Source organism: Pteronotus mesoamericanus, unplaced genomic scaffold (assembly GCF_021234165.1).
Source record: "Pteronotus mesoamericanus isolate MK-2021 breed Mesoamerican mustached bat unplaced genomic scaffold, CSHL_Meso_final contig_74, whole genome shotgun sequence".
Classification (NCBI taxonomy): domain Eukaryota; kingdom Metazoa; phylum Chordata; class Mammalia; order Chiroptera; family Mormoopidae; genus Pteronotus; species Pteronotus mesoamericanus.
This window is the reverse complement of record NW_026555247.1, coordinates 5,692,436-5,712,267: the sequence shown is the minus strand read 5'-3', so window position 1 is coordinate 5,712,267 and position 19,832 is coordinate 5,692,436. Positions and strand designations below refer to the sequence as shown.

Sequence of the window (19,832 nt, the reverse complement as noted above, 5' to 3'; positions counted from 1 at the left end):
GAAAGGGAGCCTGGCACATAGGGAGCATGAAGATAAAATGCCAACAAAATATTTATGTTCATGGGTTGTAGCAAGTGGCAAGTGGGATATTAATAACTATGATGATTGGTCAACTCCTGGGAGTGGTAACAGCCCTGGACTGGGAGCAGGAGACGTCGGTTCCAGTCCCGGCTTCAACATGGGCTTGTTTTGTGACCTTACGGAGTCACTCTGGGCCCTGGTTTATAAATGAGGCAATAATAAGACCTAACCGCAACTCTCTCTCAGACTCTTGTGGGAGATTAATGACTTTGTAACTTTTTCTATTCATTTATAAAGTGTGTCACTTGGAGAAAAAAATGGACACTTGTCTATTAAAAAATGCATGTTCAATGATTTTGTAAAAATTAACTGAAGGCAATTTGAACATTCTGAAAAGTTCCAATTAACTTAGCATTCACTGTGTATGAATTTAAACCACACCATTAAAAGAATTTTAATAATATTGTAAGAGAATCTTCCTAATCACATTAGATGCATTAAACAACAGCAAATTTTACTATTTTTTCTGGTACCCAAATAGTATAGTCCTAGCACTATAATACATTTCATTAGTAAGTATAATATTAACAAGAAAATTTGTACAATGTGCCTGTTACGTTTGGCCATGAGCAAATCACTTCTCTGGCACTATTTTTCCATCCATTTCAGTGGGACTATATTTAATGCTGAAAATTACTAATTAAAATTAGTCAGGTTTAATTAAGAAAATATTATTCCTTCTCTTTAAACATTTCAGTATCAGATATACTATATACCACATACTGATCTGGAATGCCAGAGTGATAACAGCCTGGGTCCAAATCCAAGCCCTTAATGCATAACTTTAGGCCTACTTACTTACCTTCTGAGTCTCACTGCTGCAAACAGAAAATGGTAATAAAAGCACTCCATAGTAGAGTAATAATCAAGAATAAAAGAGAAAATGTACACAAAACACTGGTTCTTAAAAGGTATTCATAGAAGCTAGTTTCCTGCCTTCCTTTTCCTGCCTTCCTATGTTTACTATCTTATAAATGAGAAAGTGTGAGAAAGGGAGGAAACTTCTCAAAAGCAAGAGTACCGCTGATAAAATGCAAGACTAATCCACCAATGTCTGGCTTTCAAGTACTCTAAAGGCTCTTGTGGAATAGTCAGGTTAGGAGCTCAGCAGTAATTTTTTTGTCTCTGTTTTAGCAGCCTCTTGAATCAGATCTTCTCTTCATAGCCAAGTTCCTCTAAGGGAAAGCAACCCACACTGTATAAATGACCTTTCAGCTATTTAATTATTATAGGAGCAGTTAATAATAACAGGAACTATTATTTTGTGGCCAACCATAATGCCACAGTAAATTCAATTACCTGGAGAAAAAGACAGTGCAGTATAAATTTGCTAATAAATAAATAAGTTACAGGACTAAAATGTTGCTTTCCAATTTATCACAGGATGCAAATATTTAAAAATCTACATAAAGAATTTTAAATATTAACCTGCAAAGTACCTAGCCTTCCTTCAGAAGGCCTTATAAAGACATCCAGATATCCTAACAAGCATCAGTCCCTAAATCACTGCCTGTCGGCTACAAGCTCACAGGGGTGTGCATTAACTCTTTCAAACCACTTCCAGCACAAGATTTAGCACCACACAGCTCAGGAGAAGTACGTCTTCTGACAAGGTCTTTGAAATAACATTACTACCAACGGGTGACTGCAATTAAGAAAACAGGTCTAGCTAGGAACATAGCATCCCAGAAGAATGAATGAGACAGCAAGCAAGGAGAAACTGACCAGAGTAGGTAAGGTCCACCCAAAGGCACAGAATCAGCCAGGCAGGAAGCTGAGATGAGGTCCTTGTCTCGGTCTAAGGTCACCTGCCTCTCTTGGGGAAGTTTATCATCAACAATGAACCACAAGGTGAAGGAACTTTTTCCTGTCACTAACACACCATGTCTAATATGTTTCCATTCAAGTCACGCGGTAGCCACCCTAAACCATCTTACTCTGAGGAGCCTTGGGGACTGAGAAACTAAACATTATAAGCTGTGAGGTCAGGGCATGTCACCAGCTCGGAGGAGGATTTTTTTTTCTTGCTATTTGTGAGGGGAAACCCTGCTTGTAAAATGTACAAGTAGGAGCATGCGAGCATTTGTTTACATCAATTATCAAAATACTCCCAGCTAAGAATGTTTTAATTGTTGGGCTCTAGCACAGGCAGAAATGCATTTGTGACTGCAGGGGGGGTTAAAGAAAGTCCATCATTTAGAAATGAATATGGTTTGGGCCCTTCTTAAGGCTGGCTTGATATTAATTTGAAATCATTTCGAAGATCTTACTTTCCACCTATTTTACCAGCCTCATCTGCCTTTGGCTTCCTATACACTGCACTCTAGCCACACTAAACTCTAAAACCATCCCTGGAGGACCACAGATACCCAAGCTCCTCTTCTTCCTGAACACCTTTATCCCATTGTTTCACCTACAAAAATCCATTAATTTGAATTTCCTCTACTCTGCGGAGCCATTTCCAATGCTGCATTCGGAATTCGCCACTCCCTGCTTTAGCCTGCTCCTGTGCTTTGTTGTTCATTCACAGCACTTCCGCATCTCACCAGCAGAGAGATCGGTCTGTGCCAGCCCCCGCCACTGCCACCACCTTATGAACATCTTGAGGTCAGGAATCTTGTTTAACTCAATTTTAAACAGGGCCTCCCATAGCACGATGTTTCATAAATGGAACAACAACTGTAAGCAAGGCCTCGTCATATACAGGGTGGTGGAAAAGGTGTACAGTTGTTCTTATGGAAAATAATACAATAATTAATAATATAAAAATAAACTGTGTCTTGCACTCACAACTATAAACCTATTTTTGTCCCATCCTGTATGTTCAGTGATTTCTTATTCTCAGACATTTTCTTATTGTGTTTTTCATCCCCAAATTAATCTTTACCATCCCAAAGAAAATTAGGAAATTCCCATTGTCTACTAAAACTTGTGGATTAAGATATAAAATTTATACAGTACATAGTATATATGTTATACCATATGTTAGATACATATTATACATCATATATATGCATTTTATATATATATACATATTTTGCCTGCCTACCAGTAGTTCTATAAGTAATTATTAAAAATTTAAGCCTACTTAAGTTTGTATTAAAACTGAAGATATAATGTTGAAGTCATCAGTAAACAAATAATGGTGAAATAAATGGAGATGAATAATACAGGGGTGGGGCAAAAGTAGGTTTATATAATACAAATAAATAATACAATAATTAATAAATGAAGAATACTGTGTTTCACGTACTCACAACTGTAACCTACCTTTGCCAACCTTGTATATATAAAGTACCCTCTAATTTCATAGATTTTTAATTATGTCATAGGGAAAATAACAATATTTATAAACTATTATATCTTATTTGGGAATTGCTGAAATAGAACATGTTAGTGTAGCTCCCTTCTAGACAACAATAACAAGAAAAACCCTAAAAAACAGAACTCACTCGAAAAATGGAAATCAATGAAAAATTTAAATATTCTTACACTCCACAGAGAATGTAAATGCCAAAGGAAACCTGCTGTCTACTTAGGTCAACTTAATACACATTTTTCAGTAAAACTACATGTATAAGAAAATTTTAGACACAATGAAAGTCTACATAGAGGAAATTTTTAAGTTCAAAAGTCACAAAAAATATTAACTATCAAAAACTTAATTTAACATTTTTAATAAATAAAGATTCCAAAGCAACAGGACAGGGACTATTTTGATCTTGGTCTGCATGGCAGTGGGTCCTCCTGATCTCACACAGAAAACAAACTATCCTCTCTCTACCTCCAGCACCTACACCCACCCACCCACCCACACACGCACAGCCCACAACATTGGTCTGATCACCATCAGAAGGAATGACTCCTTTTTTTTCCAGGCAGAGGTCTAGTCAAAACACAAAATGGCAACAAATATTATACATAAAGCTAAGACATGCCAATAAACCAAAGAAATGAGGCTTCAGAGCAGCACAAAAATTATTTTTGTGGCACTTGTCCTGGAAGAATGCCGAATGCTGTGTGCTAGGAATCCTGCCCACAGCTTCGCCCTGCTGGGGAAGGAGTCCTGGAGCCCCCTGGCATAGCAGCAGAACACTCAGCCAGGACACTCAGCCCCTGCCAGGCTAGCTCAGGAACCAGGCCACACTGGAGATCTAGTGACACCACCTGAACATGCCCACACGCAGGCCAGGGCAGGAACAACAAGACTGAAAAGAAGCCTGGCAGGAATGCCCACTGGTGATCTCCCAGAGATAATTTCTCAGGGGGAATGAAAATAAACAGCAAGTTTGGTTAAGACCTCTGCAGAGGTCTGACATCCTTGCAATAAGAAACATTAAGGAAAGGTAGAGCAGTTACGTTGCCCTCTACATCTCTCAGTGGAAGAACATTTGGCCCCAGTTCCTATCTTCCACTGGATGCCTAAGATTACCTTTTGTTTTGTGACTCAGTTGTCCCTATTAAGCTAGGATAACTCAGTTTCCTCCAAAGGAGCCACTGGAGATCTATGGGATGTACCAATCATCACAGGAGGCATATACACTGAGCCAATGAAGGTGCCACGTACTACATACCAGATATAACCCTGCTATGTGGATATAACATTTTCCTCACTTACAGCCCTTCACCAAAATCCTGCAAGTGGTCAGCACAAACAGCAACTGCCCTCCAGTATCATAAACCATGACCAAAATGGGAAAAAGACACATCTTTGTCAATACCGTCAACTTTCACAAGTGCTTCTGCCCTGGGCTCACAGGTAACTCCCCCAGCCTGCTCTCTACAGCTGCTCAGCTGCCACAGTGGCCATGCGCACCCAGAAGGCTCTGGAAAGTGCTAAGGGACCAACAGGCGCACAATGGCACTCCTTGGTAGTGACCTGGGGAGATGCCTGGAATCTACAATTATTCTTAGAGGGGCACAGTTTCCAAAGGCAGCCAACAGATTGACTTCCGCCAAGCAGGCCTGGCAGGTGGGAGCTGGTGGGCACATCAGTTGATGTGCCAACATCCGGAGAAAACCCACAACCCAGGTGCCATCCAAGAGCCTGTGGAGCAGACCAGGAGTGGGTCTCTGGGTGAAAGGAAGAGGTGGGCAATCCACCCCACACACCCCCACGCACCGGGAAAGCTGTCGGGAAGTGTTTCTGAGGCCGTCTGCAGCCTGTTCCTCAGTTCCTCACAGGCTGCCCAGGCCACAGGAAAGGATGGGAACTTACAGCAAAAGGCCTTGTGTGGAACTCTTCGTTCTCAAATCCCTCAATCTCTAAAATGCTGTTGCTTTGCCTCATGGCCTCTAGGAGGGAAGTGAGCATTCTGGGTCGCAGGTGAGAGATGCTGGGACACCAAAGCATACCTCCTAAGGTTCCTCTTCCAGACGGGTCCCACCCTAGACTTTTCACTGTTCCTCCTCTGGGAGGGCAACTGATTGGACTTGCAAACAGCCAGTTTTGAACTTTTAGTTGCAGAACCACAAGAGCAAAACGGACTCCACCCACTAGGGTTGCAAGTCTCCAAAGCCCATCATTGGGCAAATATTTATTTCTCTGCCATGTATATTCAAATCTGACTTTTGCTATGCTTAAGCTGGACTGTATTACAACAAAAGTAACTGGGGCTGACAGCAGTCCTCATTTCTGCTAAAAAAGGCAGACGCTCAGACAGGAAACCTGGCTGCTCCCTCAACGCTTTAGGAAACCAGAACTTAGTTTGGCCTCATTTAGCTGAACTTAGGGCATCATAAAAATTGTTTTTAAATAATTTTGATCTTTTCATTTCCCCACAAGGACCTGCTCTATTTACCACTTTAGATCCTTAAAAATTCATGTACCCCTCCTATAAAAACATCACACATCAGAGTCCCCCTTTATAAAGGCTAGAATCATTCTTTAACCCGTCTGCAACAAACAAAAATGAATGAAAGCCTTTTTCCCTTGTGAAACTCTGATCAAAATTCTTGTTTCATTAAAGAAAAAGCCCAAAAGAATTTGGGACAGAGGACAAAGGAAATAAATATAATTTTAAGCACAGTTTTAAACTGTTTTAATTGTTTAATTTTCATTTACTTAGGTCTGTGAAAATATGACAAAAGAAAAGAAACCAGCTCTGTGGTTCTCAGGCCCTGGTTGGAAGATATCTCAAGGGCAGGGCTTCAGGGTCACCTGGAGCACTTGTTCAGAAACACAAACTTCCAAGCCCCACCCCCAGAGTCTCTGACTCCAGAAAATCCAGGGTGGGACCCAGGAATCTATAGTATTTCAAAGCACCCCACACAGGACAAAGTTAAATGCAGAAAACAATTACTAAGTAAACAGGGATTTTAAGGCTGGTGTTTCATCCTAAACTAGGCTCAGTTTCCGGGACATGCTGCCCAGGCCCCACCCTGGATTTCAGTGAGACCTATGGTGAAACCTGGCCACTTGAAAGCAGCAACCAGATAAATTTAGGAAATACTAGTGTGGGAAAACGCTCTTCACTTGAGAAAACTTGAGTTCCAATCACAGCTTTACAGAAACTAACTTGGTGTATGATCGTCACAAAGACCCTCACAACAAAATTGCTCACAGGTTTGTAGCAAGGCTTAAAGAAGCCTGGATACAATTAAGGTGCATTTAAAGAAGGCAAGGCCTCCTAGCAAGAGGACAGTTGGGTGAATAAAGATCCGTGATACAGCAGCACCTGACATATTACAATGAGCTGTGTTTTGAGTAGATGATAAGGAAGAAAGGAAGGAAGGAAAGAGGAGGGAAGAGAAAGGAAAATCGAAAGCAGGAGTTGATATGATAAGCAAAAGCAATTTAAATGTCATGGGCTCCGGGGTATATGAAACAACTGAGCTAACAGTTTTTTTGATCTACATTAGAAATACATCTATATATGATATATAATACTGTTATATATTTATTTTAATATATATAAAATATATATATTTCCAGGTGTGTGTGTATATATATATACACACAGATAAAAAGTTTTATACATACGCGCACGCGCGCACACACACACACACACACATACCTGGAAATATAACAGTTTAAAGCACTTCAACCCAAAACTTCTAGCTTTTACTCAGGTTAATTTAACCATAAAAATATGATATAGATCTTAATTAAGAGGTTTGTAAAGTACTTAAGTTAGTCATTTTGTTGACATTTAAATGTAATTTCCTCTAAAAACTTTTCTTAGGTATCAGCTAACTAAACTGAACTGTTGGTTTAGATTATTGTACTACCAGATTAGATAAACTTTGAGATAATAAAGTAGAGAGATACCCACTAGTTTAGAAAGAGTCTACTGTTTTAACACTTACCCCCGAGGCTGTGGGTTGTGTTGAAGGGGAAGTATTTTTGCTGCAATCATCTGAATTAGAAGAGGTGGAAGATGGAGTCATAGGAACGGAATTATTGCTACTGCCTGCAACATTCAAAATTAACCTCATAAATATACATATACTCTACTGTAAAGGTTGGCAAATACTTTATAACCAAATAGCATTTTATTATATTTACCAGAGCAAGCCTTTGACTTATTTATGTTCTTAGGTTTTCGTTTCCTGGTTTGAATTCCCTCTTTTTTCATAGCAAGCGGTCGAGGCACCTAAAAAAAATTCCACATAGGTTATACAGTTAATAAATATTATGCTGAAGCAAACCCAAACTTTAACTAAAGACCCAACATCAGTACAGAAAGCCCTTATTTAAAAGAATTTGGCATCAATCTCAATTCAATTTTTATATACATTCAATAGATTCCAACTGCACAAAGACTACACTTACCCCAACAAATGCAGATTCCTTCAAGAAAAATGAAGTGATTTGCCAGGGAGATATTATTCCCTCAATTAATGCTTATTGTTTTATACAACTTTAATTATAGAGTAAAACCACTGAATGCATACTTTTATTTCAAAGAGCACATGTGCTCCCTTCTTCCTATTGTACATTTACAAGGTTATTTTCCTTTTTAAGATAGATGTATTTATAATATTTTGTGCTATCCTTAAAATGAAATATAGAATCTTTCTAACTATAATTACCAAATACAGGATATAGCAAATGTAGGTTTAGAGTTGTATGTGAAACAGTTTATTCTTGTATTATTATTTATTATTATATTATTTCCTATACAACTGTGGTAAACAATGGTAAACCTACTTTCTCCCCACTCTGTATATTACTCTTTTGTATGAATATATTTAATTGCATTCAAAAAATAGGATGTAAAATAGTTATTGTGCACTTCTGGTTGGTTATATGCTTTTTTCTCTTTGTACAGGTTTTTTTAAAGGGTTACTACCATTTTATCAAGTCTAAAATACACATTTTTCAATTTTAATATTTCTAACATTGAGATGTCTGACAACGGACATGTGTGACAGTTTAACTAGAAGGATTTTTGTGTCTTTCTGCCCTCTAAGATAATAGTTTAATATAATTAATATCCTAGATTCAATAACATGCATATTTAAAAAATCAGATTTTTTTACTTTCATCCTCTTCTCCTTCTGACTTTTTCTTAACTGAAATCATTTACAAACTATACTAAATAAACATGCACTGTGAGCAGAATATGTGGCGCACCCCATGGAGCTTCATGTAGAGTCCACAAGCATTGCACACAGGTTCGCCCTCGGCGTTTCTGCGCCACAAGGTGGTCGTTGTGGTGTGACAGTTGGCACAGGACAGTCCAAGCCGCCGGGAGGAAGGCTAGAAAGCAGCACAAGAAAGTAAGTGTACAGTTAGATAAGTGATTTTTATGCATATGCTACATACACGAATGTATCATGTGCATGTCATCATCAAGCATGTACCCGGTTATTAAATAAGAGGTTCCTTGAGAAAAAATTTCTGGCCTTCCTGGCCGAAGAAACTTAAGTCTTACAGAGTGTGCTTGATCCCAAACATACATTTGATTTGCTCCAGCATATTAATGTAGATTATAGGATAACCGGGAACCAGTCACAATGTTGGCCAGTAACTGCACCTACTGTTGTCAGGGGTCTGAGATAGAAGACTACTGAAATGCAGTCACAACTGCCTGCCAATATATGTTAAATGGCTCTGGGCAGTCTCTGTTTCACCTGAAAACTTAAGATAATCAGGTCTATTTCTCAGATATGTGCACCGGATCAAACCAGAAATTTTTGAAGAACCTATATAGGAACAGAAATTGATTTTGGAAAATGTACAAAATGTTTGTAAAGAGATATATTTTTAATATATTCCATAATTATCATGATGAAATGCTGCCTGAATTTTTGTTTTACTTATTTTTGCAAAGGATAAGCAAATTTTACGGCATTGTTTTAATGCTGGCATTGTCTTATATACAATGATACTAATGTATTTTATTTATCCTGCCCGTATAATAATGAACTTTTTTTTCACACAAAGGGTCTAAATCGTATTATCAGAATGTCAACGTTGTTACTGTCATTATGATTTCCATGTTCCCTTATGCCCATAACATCCTTAAAGGGAACTTATTTCCCCTAAATTATGAGACAAGGACAAAGAATGAGAGTTTAACCTAGTATCAGGTTCCTCCCTAGAATGGCAAAAATCTAAATTTGTTTGTAAATTACCTAGAGACAACTTAAAAAAAAACAACAAAAAAACAAAAAAAAGGTGCTGTGACTCCTCTTTTAAAAGCTATAGGGGAAATCCAGGAACCAAAGCAGATGAAAGCTACAGACTTTGGGAAGTGAGCTATACTAGTTAATTTAAGTTGTAAAGAAGTTAATAACACACAACAAAAATTAAAATTGAGCGTGTATTGAACATTCACAGATTAAAGGACAGAGATATCCAAATCCTTTGGTGGCAATTTTAAAAGATACAATTGAATTTCTCATTTACAATTCACATCCTGTTGTATTACTTTAGCATTACTCTTTACATACAAATTATAAAAACAAAGAGACACTGGTAAGCCTCTTAGCACTACAGCATTTTAAGAAGCTGGTGTTAAGAAAAAAAAATCAATTTGACTTTTGGTAGTAATGAATATGCTTGGATGACAGGAGAACTATTTAGCAAATTGCTTTGCTAAAATGATGAAAACGTATGAAACCTTACTCATAAGGGTTTCTTTTTCTTTCTTCCTTTCTGGTTAAAAGAAAATAATTTCCTAGGAGAACACTCCTTTCTCTTTATAAATGTGAAATCAGAAAACAAGGGACAGGAAGGTTCATTTTATAAACAGGTCATTTATGACAGTTTCCAGTGGAATTTGGAGCCAATGTGAAGCAAACTTGTTATCAGAATTTGCCATTATATCAAAGAACTTTATGACTGTCAACTGCAGATCATAAGTGAAGCCAGTCCTCATAAACATGTGAATGAAGGTGAGTGGGTTATAAAAGCTCCTTGTAACAAGTGATCTCAGTTATGTTCATCACTGACAAGGAATTCAAGTTAACCATAAATCTCTTATTTTGCAATGTATTACAGGTTTAAATTCACAGTGATTGGTTCTGTACTGCTGGCTAAACAAACTTGGGTTCAACATTCTACTTCTGATAACTAAGGTAGGTCTATCAAAACCATAAATAAGAAGCCCACAAGGAGAGCTAATTGATAGACACACCCTTCAATTGGTATCATTTATAACCCATTTACACAGCATATTGGCTGACCTTGGTTACTGCCAAGACGGCTGCCACACAGAAGGGAAACTAATTGAGTCAGAGATGTTAAAAACTGTTTTTCTGGAAAGTTATTTTTACTTGTAAAAGCACAAACCCAATGGCACTGTCTAAATATGGATGTTACTAGATTAAATTTATAATGCAACTAGAACCGAAATGGCTACTATTCTACCAGTTTTTTTGCTCAATCTCAAGAAAATGTTACTTTTCCGAGCTCAGCTAGTTCTCAGCTCTATGCACCTTTCCAAAATAATAATAATAATCAGTTTCATTGTTAAAATATAGGCTAATATATGAAAACAAAGAACTGCCTTGGAACATTTTCCAGCTACTTTTTTTAATATCATGCTTGTAAGAAAAATAGGGAGTCAGGCAGGCACTGAAGTTAAGGGTGGCCTTTGAAGAAAATTTTTAAGCTGTGGGAGGCTGTAACAAGTTTAAAGCACATACACTCATTAAATTAACCTTGGCCATTTTATTTAAACGCATTAAAAACAAAACAACCATAAAACTAATTGCTTCTCCTTAAGGTGTCAGACTTACATTGTGATGCAATTTTACTCTAATCTGTTTAACACAAACAACATGTGTAGCATTTGTTCCTGCTAATTAGAGAATAACAATTAAATAAATTACTTGGATACTTAAGATGTCTGGCATCTAACTGTAAAATATTTTACTTTAAAAGGTATTAGAGTATGTATGCTTGTCTAAACAAATGTTAGCCTTACAGTGGGGCTTGTGAAAGCTTTATTTTTTTCTAAGTACCCCTTCCTTTAAAAGTAAGAGATAATAAGTTAATAAAAGATTGATCCCTGAAAAAAATGAGAATTCCCACACGTTAAAACAGTAAAACGTGTCCATTCATATCGGCGAAAATCCTCAACTTGTGAAGAACACAGACTAGATTTTTTCCTCAAGTCCTATGTAGTTCTGTGAACAGCCAGATTTCAAAATAACAAAGGTTAGAGTAAATAAATTTTCACCAGACTCAAGGGTAATCCAAAAGAAGGATGAAATTTGCAGCTAAAACCTGTCTCACTCCAAGGAGGTAGAAGGGACCCAGAGCTATCATAGAAGGGACAGAATCCAAGAAACCCGCAATGAGTCTATAGGGAGAAAGGGAGTATGGATTTGTTGTCATGTTCTATTCAGGGGGCTGCGGAGGGGTGTGGTGAACGAGCATCGTTTTTCAAAAATAAAATCCAAGCCAGAGAAGGGTGCATAGTGAAAAAAATCTCTTTCCTTCACCTGACCTGGGTCCGTGTACTCAGTCTTTCTCTCCCGGGGTTACCATCATTACAAATTTCTTGTGTCTCCTTCCAGAATTATTTCAGTGCATTTACCAATTCGTAAAGAGATATGTAAATACAAATTTTTGTACTTCAAAAAATGGTAGTACCCTACAGCTTTCTTTTTTCCTTTCATATAAGATGTCATTCCCTATGTTATAGGTGGAGAAAAGGCTGTTTTCCTTCCTGAGACTTTGATTTCAGAATAACCTCCAGTCGGGCACCAGTAAATGGGGGAATGAAGGGTATACAGCGTGATCCCTGCGCTGGGCTGAGACCCGGGGGCTCCCGGCCACGCGGCACCTGTCCCCGCGGGGGCGCCGGTGGTGGGTCGGGCGGGCCGCAGGGAACGAGGGCTGCGCTCGCACTCACCACGCGCTTCTGAGGCTTGATGAGGGGCCGGCTGAGGCCATTCATCTTGCTGTAGAGGCCGCAGGCGTTGCACAAGTAGTGGCCGGTGCCGTCCCGCCGCCAGAGCGGCGTCTGGATGGAGCCACAGTTCACACACTCGCGACTCTCGGGCAGGTCCTCCAGCAGGTCTGCGGTGAGAGCGGGACGTAAGTCTGGGTGAGGCCGCGCCGCGCTGCGCAGCCCCTCCCCCAGGATCCCGCCAAGACCCCCAGCGCCGCACGGGCCCAGTGCTGACGACGCGCTGCCCGCTTCCCTGCCCGCGCCCTTCCCCACGGATCTTTCTACTCAGGAGCCAGGCCGGGAGCCGGGGTGATGTCCCTGTCGATCGATCGCTGACCATTCTCTGCACCCCTGGGCGCATCCAGTAAAAGTCTAGTAGAGGACAGTGTTGGAAGCCGAGCCTGAGTTATTTGCCTTCTACCACCACGGACCTCAGGATAGAGATAAACCGTGGGGAGATCGATTTGGGTCCCCTGACCCCTCCTTTCTGGCTGTTCACAAGCTTTTCAAAACTGAAATCCATCATAATTACAGTATGCCACTTTCCCGACTCGAGCAAACCATGCTATACTAACACTGATCACTGACCCCTGCTCCAGCCCACAAGTATCCCAGGACGCAGGGAGGTTCCCCTATTTCCTTTGTCTGCCTTTTCTTTTAAAAAGTATTTACTCTGCCACCCTGCCTATCCCCCCTCTAAAAAGACAAATGAAATCATAAATACTGTTCTTGAGCATTTATACCAATTAATTAGAAAATGTCTCAGATCTCAGGGGAGGAAATGAACTAATATTAATAAGCAAAGATAAATGTTAAGTTTTATTTTCATGCCAAATGACCAAACACTGAACTATTCTGATTTTAAAGTGGGTCTAATTGTTTCTATTTGCAAAATTTCTATAAACAGTTCATATTATATTGATCCAGAAAATTACTAAGACCACCCCAGTGCTAAATAAAACTGTTTCCTATATTCCTACATTAAAATTTCAACGTATGCAATCCCTCTAAATTGTGTTTGTCATTTCTACTTGGTTAGTTTTTGGAGTTCACAACTAATCAAAACCTGTTATTTAAAAACAATCTTAAGAATAAGTGATTGTAATATTTATTACCTACCCTAAATTGGTTAAATATGAATGAATAAATATTATCTAATGAGATAGGTACTTATTAATTAAATAAGAACTTGTTAAATACTTAAAAATTAAATATTTCCTGTTTAGGGTTATTAATATTATAAAGGGTTTAAATGTCTCAATTAGCTTTCTTTAAGAATTTCTGAATCAATTTTTAAAGTAAATAAACATTACACTTTAGAGTTTTATTTGAAGATTGTGTGCTATTGAGCCTTTCTATTCCTTCTCATTCCTGCGCAGTTAACTGTTTGTTACTACCATTAACTGTTTGTTGTAAAGACATTTAAATGTGTTTAATTCCACTTATTATTTACCCTGCAAAACAAGTCTCCTTCCTCGAGAAATAAGTTTAAAAGAAACTAGCATCCTACATAATTTGAGTTCAAAGTTGTCATGGGGATACTGCAACCTACAACATCACAAAGATTTATTCTCCTCTGCCCTAAAAGCCACTATTGACTACGGTAATCAGTAAAATGCTCAGGACTTCAAGGACACTGAAGTTAAACAAGTTATTTGTCTTTGTTGTTGACTTTAAAATGTTACCTATCAGAGCCTCTCTCAATAGAGGAGAGGGGCATTCCCTGGAGAAACCAGACCTGTGCCTGGCCTCCTTCCCCGAGATTAGAACAATAAGACAGTGCGAACTCTCCAGGTAAATCTCTTCAGTTACCTGAAAACTTAAAAGTCCACTGTGGATAAATAAAATTTAGGAAGTTTGCTTATTTTTAGTTATATAAAATCTATAGCTCCCATTCCCTCCCTACCTTTCCCCACCCCTCACTCAGCAGTTACAATTCCTTAACTGATTAAAATAAGAAAAATGTTTTTAAACGTATAAAATCTGATGGTGGTAGAAGCCCTTTCCTCAGTTCCCCCCACTCACCATCCCTCTCCTAACATGGCTGCCTTGGGCACCCCTTGGGAATGACAGACTCAGGGGAGAAGGGCTCAGTCAACAAGTGTCTCCCGAGGACCCCAAGAATGGAACACTGTTAGCAGGAGCTTAAGAGAGGGCTGGGCGCATGGACTGAAGGGCTGTGAGGACCCTGAGCGCACCCCAGGATTCCCCACCCACTCACTACCAGAACCAGGGGGAGAAGTATGGAGCTGGTTCCCAGGAGCCTCCACACTGGGCAGTTGGAGAAAGCTCAGCACTCAGGTTTTAGTCCTGCTGCTCACCCAAATCAATTAAAGAGTGTCTCCAGAAATGGTTTGTTTAAAAAAAAAAAAAAAAAAAGTGGAGAAGCAGGAACTCTAGCTAGGAAGCTGGGGATGGAGAGAGGCTTCGTGGTCGAGCTCTCTCTAGCAAAAGAACACCTGTGAGGCAAGCAGAGGTAGGGCTATTCGCCTCTCCCAGCCCCAGACTGGCTTATTCTCACTCAGTAGCCTCCTGCCTTCTTAACTGACTCCATGCAAAAACCTGGGTGTTCCAAAACCCCTCCCATTCTTGGTTGTTTGGGTTGTTGTTTTTTGGGGTTTGGTTTGGTTGTTTTTTGGGTTTTTTTTTTTTTTTAATATACTCTGGGTCTACAGAAGATTTCTCTAATTTTGCAGTGTCCTAACCAGAAAGTGAAAACATTGGTGAAAGGATCATCCAAGTTTAAAATGAAGAGAAACATAACTTGCTTGCAATCGCACCCTACTACCTCTCATAGGATTTTCCACACAGAGCCAGTTACTTTAAACACCCGAAGACTCCAGTTATGTCTTTTGCACTACTTCTCTGTCTCTCTCCTGTGAAATGCTGGAAGACTAAGAGAAAGGAACATGTAGATCACGCTAAGGTGTGTCAGGGGACAGGCTGAGCTACACAACCTTGCTGCAACTGCAGCTGTCCCAGACCCAACTCACAAACCCTTTCAGATTCCCTGCTAGACTCCTTAACTGACAAAAGCCTCACACCCTAACACCCACCCCTTTCCCATCCTTTGAAGATCCCACTTCTCTCTTCCCTCCTTCCCTGGGAGCCAGACATGGGTCCCTATGCATCAGGAAGGGTGACAGTGCTCTGCTTTCTCAAGTCTCTACTCAGAAGAGCAAATCTGCAGGGCCCACCATCCCCTGATTCGTGAAGCCTGAGGATGGTCTCCAGAGGCAGCTTTGCAAGTGAAAGAAGAGGAAATTTTGAGACCAAAATCTTAAGAGAGGGTAGAGAAAGAGAGGAAGAAGGTATTGCCCTCTCCCACTATTACTAATGCTTTTCAGATCAGATCCTTCACTTTCAGGCCACTTGAGTTTCCAGCATGTCTTCTGAACACAAGGTTGGCAATGCCTCATATATCCTAACTAATCAGAGCCCCTAAAGGACTTCTTGTCCCAGAATAGAAGGCTGAGGCGCTCAGACCTGGGGTGTGAAAGCACCAGGTAAAATACTTTAGGCCGACGCTCCTCCTTCCTCATTGCCACCCCGTGACTTCCACAGATCCCCTCAGACAAACAAACAACACCCAAAAAAGAAAAGGCTTTGTGTTAAAGAGTCTGCCAGGTTATGAACAAATTAAATATAAAGTAAGCGAGACCTGTGAAACACCAGAATGCTGCTGCTAAGAAGCCAAAGTGCCTCTGTCAGGCCAGACAACACAATTCACACCCTCCCCTGCATCAGTGAACAAAACATTTCAACATGGGCTGTTTTCCAGGTGTTCTGAAAATTGAGTTTTCCCAGTTCATCCACAAATTGCCCCAGACACTGGAATGATAGTACAAGTGGGATTGGAAACTGAAAAATTGGTGACTGAACTCTAGAGGAAGGGTAGATGTGGGAGCCCCAGGCACCCCAACCAACTGATGCCAAAGCCCAAAGGGCCCCCCACCAGCTTTCCAGTCCAGGTGTTCTCAGTCTTCTTCCCCTCTCACTGAGGGGAGGTGGGGATGCCAACTAGGTCCTCAGGTCTTTTTCCATTGTGGAGCCCTTTTCAACACCGTCCCTGAGGAAAACACACACAACAACTCCTCACCTTTGGAGAGGTAAACTGAGCAAGACTGTGTGTGTCTTTGAGGACAGGGTGAATCAAGTGCCCCACACTCTCAACTTACCAGCCAAAGGAATCTCACTCTTCCACTCATGCAACACTAGAGACTTCCACAGGGCTCAGGCCCTATCGGTTCCCTCCCGACTTCATTCCTTTCTACTGCCCACCCCATTCACTACTCATCCCCTCTGAGCCTCTCCTAGGCGCTGAGGTATACATGCGCATTCAGTTTCTTTGGCGGAAAGGAAACAGTCCGCAAAACAGAAGCGCCACATCCACGCTGCCAGACTCTGGGTCGTCCAGACACAGGCCGGCAAACGCTGCCTGGGGCCAACCCGACTTCTGGGCACCCCGACAGGAAAGCCCAGAAAACAGGGCCCAATTCAAGTAACAGGGCCCAATTCAAGGAGCTGCTCCACGCCCGCTTTCGCCCCCATGCTTCGGGTCCCATCGGGTGCCCCCCACCCCCCGCGGCGGCTCGTCCCTTACCCGTGCTGGGGCCCCGCGGCACTGGGAGCGGGGCTCCGGCGCGGCTCTGCAGGCTGTGCAGCACCGGGGTCTCGAAGGGTCCGGCGGGCCAGGCGGGCGTCAGCGGCGCACCCACGTAGGGCGAGTAGGGACTCGGGTGGTGGTGGTGATGGTGGTGGTACGTCCCGTTAAGTTGCCGCGCGGCCGACAGCGAGCTGTACTGGTGCTCTCGGCCGCCCATGGTCGCCAGGCTGCCGCCGCCGCCGCCGCTCACACCGCCCGCGCCCCCGCCGCCGGCGGCGGCGTAGCCCCCAGGGTCCCGAGCCGCGCCGTTGGCCATGGGCGGGCTGGAGGAGTAGGGGAAGCGCGCCGAGACGTGCGCCGCGGCCGAGCCGGCGCTGCCGGGCCCAGCGGCCCCTCCGCCAGCCGCGCCGCCTCCGCTGCCGTACGGGGGGCTGTCGGCCGAGGCCTGGGGCCAGCCCGGGTGTGCGCCCGCGCCTCCCGCGTGGTTGGCGGGCCCGCTGCCCGCCCCCTGCAGGTACGGCAGGCCGGGCAGCATGGAGCCCACGCGGGTGGTGGGCACGTAGACTGGGGAGCTAGCCGCCGCCGCCGCCGCCGCCGCAGCGGCCGCCGAGTGCACGAAGCCGCCGGGCGCGCCGTCGTAAGCGGCCGGCCCCTGGCTGGAGAGGGCGGCGAGGGTCTGGTACATCTCCTCAGGCTGCTCCGGTGCGAAGGGACTCAGCTTGGCGCCGCGGCTGGACCAGAGCAGTTTGCTGGCAGTCGCGGCCTGATCAAGGTCAGTGAAGAGCAGTAGATCCTCCCAGCTCGACAGGGCGCTCCCGGGGCCAGCGACCCCGGGCGCCGAAGGTCCGTGGGGAGCCCCGAAAGGATGCGAGGCGTAGGGGCTGAGCAGCAGCGAGCGGGCCGGGGGTCCCGCCGCCGCCTCCGTGTCGAGCTGCGGCGTCCTGCAGTTGCTGGCGCCGCCGGGGCCGCGCTCCGCACCCCGGGAGCAGCAGGAGGAGGAAGAGGAGGATCGGGGGGAAGGAGGCGTGGAGGGCTCCCGCGCTGGAAAGGTTCCGGAGTCGCTCGCGTCCGCACCCGCCGCCCCGTAGCGCTTCGACAGGCACCAGCTGCCTTCAGTCAAGGCCATCCACAGTCCGGCGCCGCTGCAAGCTGACTTCTAGCTCCTGAGGCGAGGAAACAGGGACGGGAGGAGAAATAAAAAGGGGTTATCAAAAGCGCAGGCTATACGACATCTTACTTCCACTCCCTTTCCTAGCTAATGAGGTTTCTCAAAGATCCCATTTCCGCCCTGGGAGTGAGAGTTGGAGAATTAGAGGGGACCGTGACATGCGCAGCCGCCACTGGATCCTCCAAAGACAGGGGTTAACAGCCCTCCCACACCCCCACCTCTCTGGTACCCTCGCCCTCCCCACTCTCCCCCTCCGCAGCATCCTTCATCCACGCGCGCGCCTGATCCCAGGGGCGACTGCGAGGCCGGCCGAGGATTTCCTTCCTCCTCAAAGTGGCTCCCTCCGGGCCGTTCACACACAAAAGAACTTTTTAAGTAGAGTTACGTGTCCGCGCTGCCCTATCCCGCCACCATGCGGGTGCCCCTCGCCCAGCCCTCGGGGAAATCATTAGCGTAAGGAAGGCAACCTGTTCCGAAAACGAAACCGCAGCGTTCCCTCGCACGGGCTCTCCCAGAGCTTCCCGGACTGCGCTGACAAGACTGAACGCAAGCCCCGGAGAAAAAGTGCAACTCAGCCCTGGGAAGGTGGGGCCTGGGGCGGGGACGGCAGTCTTGGACCTTCCGGGCACAGGCAACGAGGGGTGCCCGCAGGGCCGAGATTCACACCCAACACGCGTTCCCGTGGCGGCGCCGCACACCTTAGTCGCGGCTCGCGTTGCAGCCACCAGCGCGTGCGCTCTCGCCGGCCGGGGCACCCCAGCCCACCCCGCAGTCATCCCCAGCAGTGAAAAGGCCAGACCGTTCCGGAATCGGACGTACGGGGTGGAGCGGAGTGCAGTGAAAAGGAGGGGGGACGTGAGACCGCCCCGGAGCCGAAGCCACCCCAAAGGAGAGAGCAGGAAGATGACAGAGAGACTCGGAGGGGTTTAAGGAGGGAGGCAAATGCAGCCGGGGAGGCTCCCTCCAGGCTGCCTTTCCAAATCGCTTGGGCTCATTGGAGATAACCACACTGAAATGAATGCTCCCACACAGACCCGGGGCTAGATAGCAAGAAAAGAAGTCTCTCTGCCCGTCTGACTGCGGCTTCCGCCCCTTTGCGCCGAGATAACTCAGAGATAAGCCTGCGTGCAGATAAGCGCTTCAGGGAGAGGAAAAGAAGTTGGTACGCGGGTGTCCAGGGAACGTGGGAGCCGCTTCAGTCTCCCAGGAGCGGAGTAGGGAGACACCCTCGGAGCCGACCGCGGCCGGGAGCCCAGAGCCCGGGGGCCCGCGACGGACAGGGGTACAGGGAAGGAAAGAGCGGAACACGAGCAAAAGAGGAAGCAGCCGAACCTCGAGTGGGCGCTGCGCATGGAGAACGGCCGCAGTAGAGGGTGCTCCCGAGCGCGGAGAGAGGCCGAGGGCGCCGGCAGGCGAGCGCGAGTCCGAGGTCTGCGCCGCGCTGCTGGTGAATAAAAAGGAGAGAGGAGGCGCCTCTTACTGCTCTGCCGGAAAACTGCAGCCTGCGCTCCTGATTGGACTCACCGAGCCCTAAACAAACAGCGCTCGCCGAAGGGTGCCAGGCTGTGGGTCGGAACTGCGCTCTGCAAGCTGCTGGGTGCTGGAGGTGAAGAGGAGGAGGAAGAGG

At 44.3% G+C, this 19,832-nt stretch overlaps 1 protein-coding gene across 3 annotated transcripts in view; it reads right to left on the bottom strand.

The window, feature by feature from the left end:
• GATA6 (GATA binding protein 6) overlaps positions 1-19,607 on the bottom strand; it is an 87,624-nt gene extending 68,017 nt beyond the window's left edge. For all 3 annotated transcript variants that reach the window (XM_054583443.1, XM_054583441.1, XM_054583440.1), the window contains exons 1-6: positions 19,538-19,607; positions 17,035-18,200; positions 12,393-12,559; positions 8,660-8,785; positions 7,589-7,676; positions 7,390-7,493 (exon numbers count right to left, since the gene is read on the bottom strand). In XM_054583443.1, the coding sequence (XP_054439418.1) occupies positions 7,390-7,493; positions 7,589-7,676; positions 8,660-8,785; positions 12,393-12,559; positions 17,035-18,163 (1,614 nt within the window). In that variant the 5' untranslated portion in view covers positions 18,164-18,200; positions 19,538-19,607. The remainder of the gene's footprint in view (positions 1-7,389; positions 7,494-7,588; positions 7,677-8,659; positions 8,786-12,392; positions 12,560-17,034; positions 18,201-19,537) is intronic.
• Between the last annotated feature and the right edge of the window lie 225 nt (positions 19,608-19,832).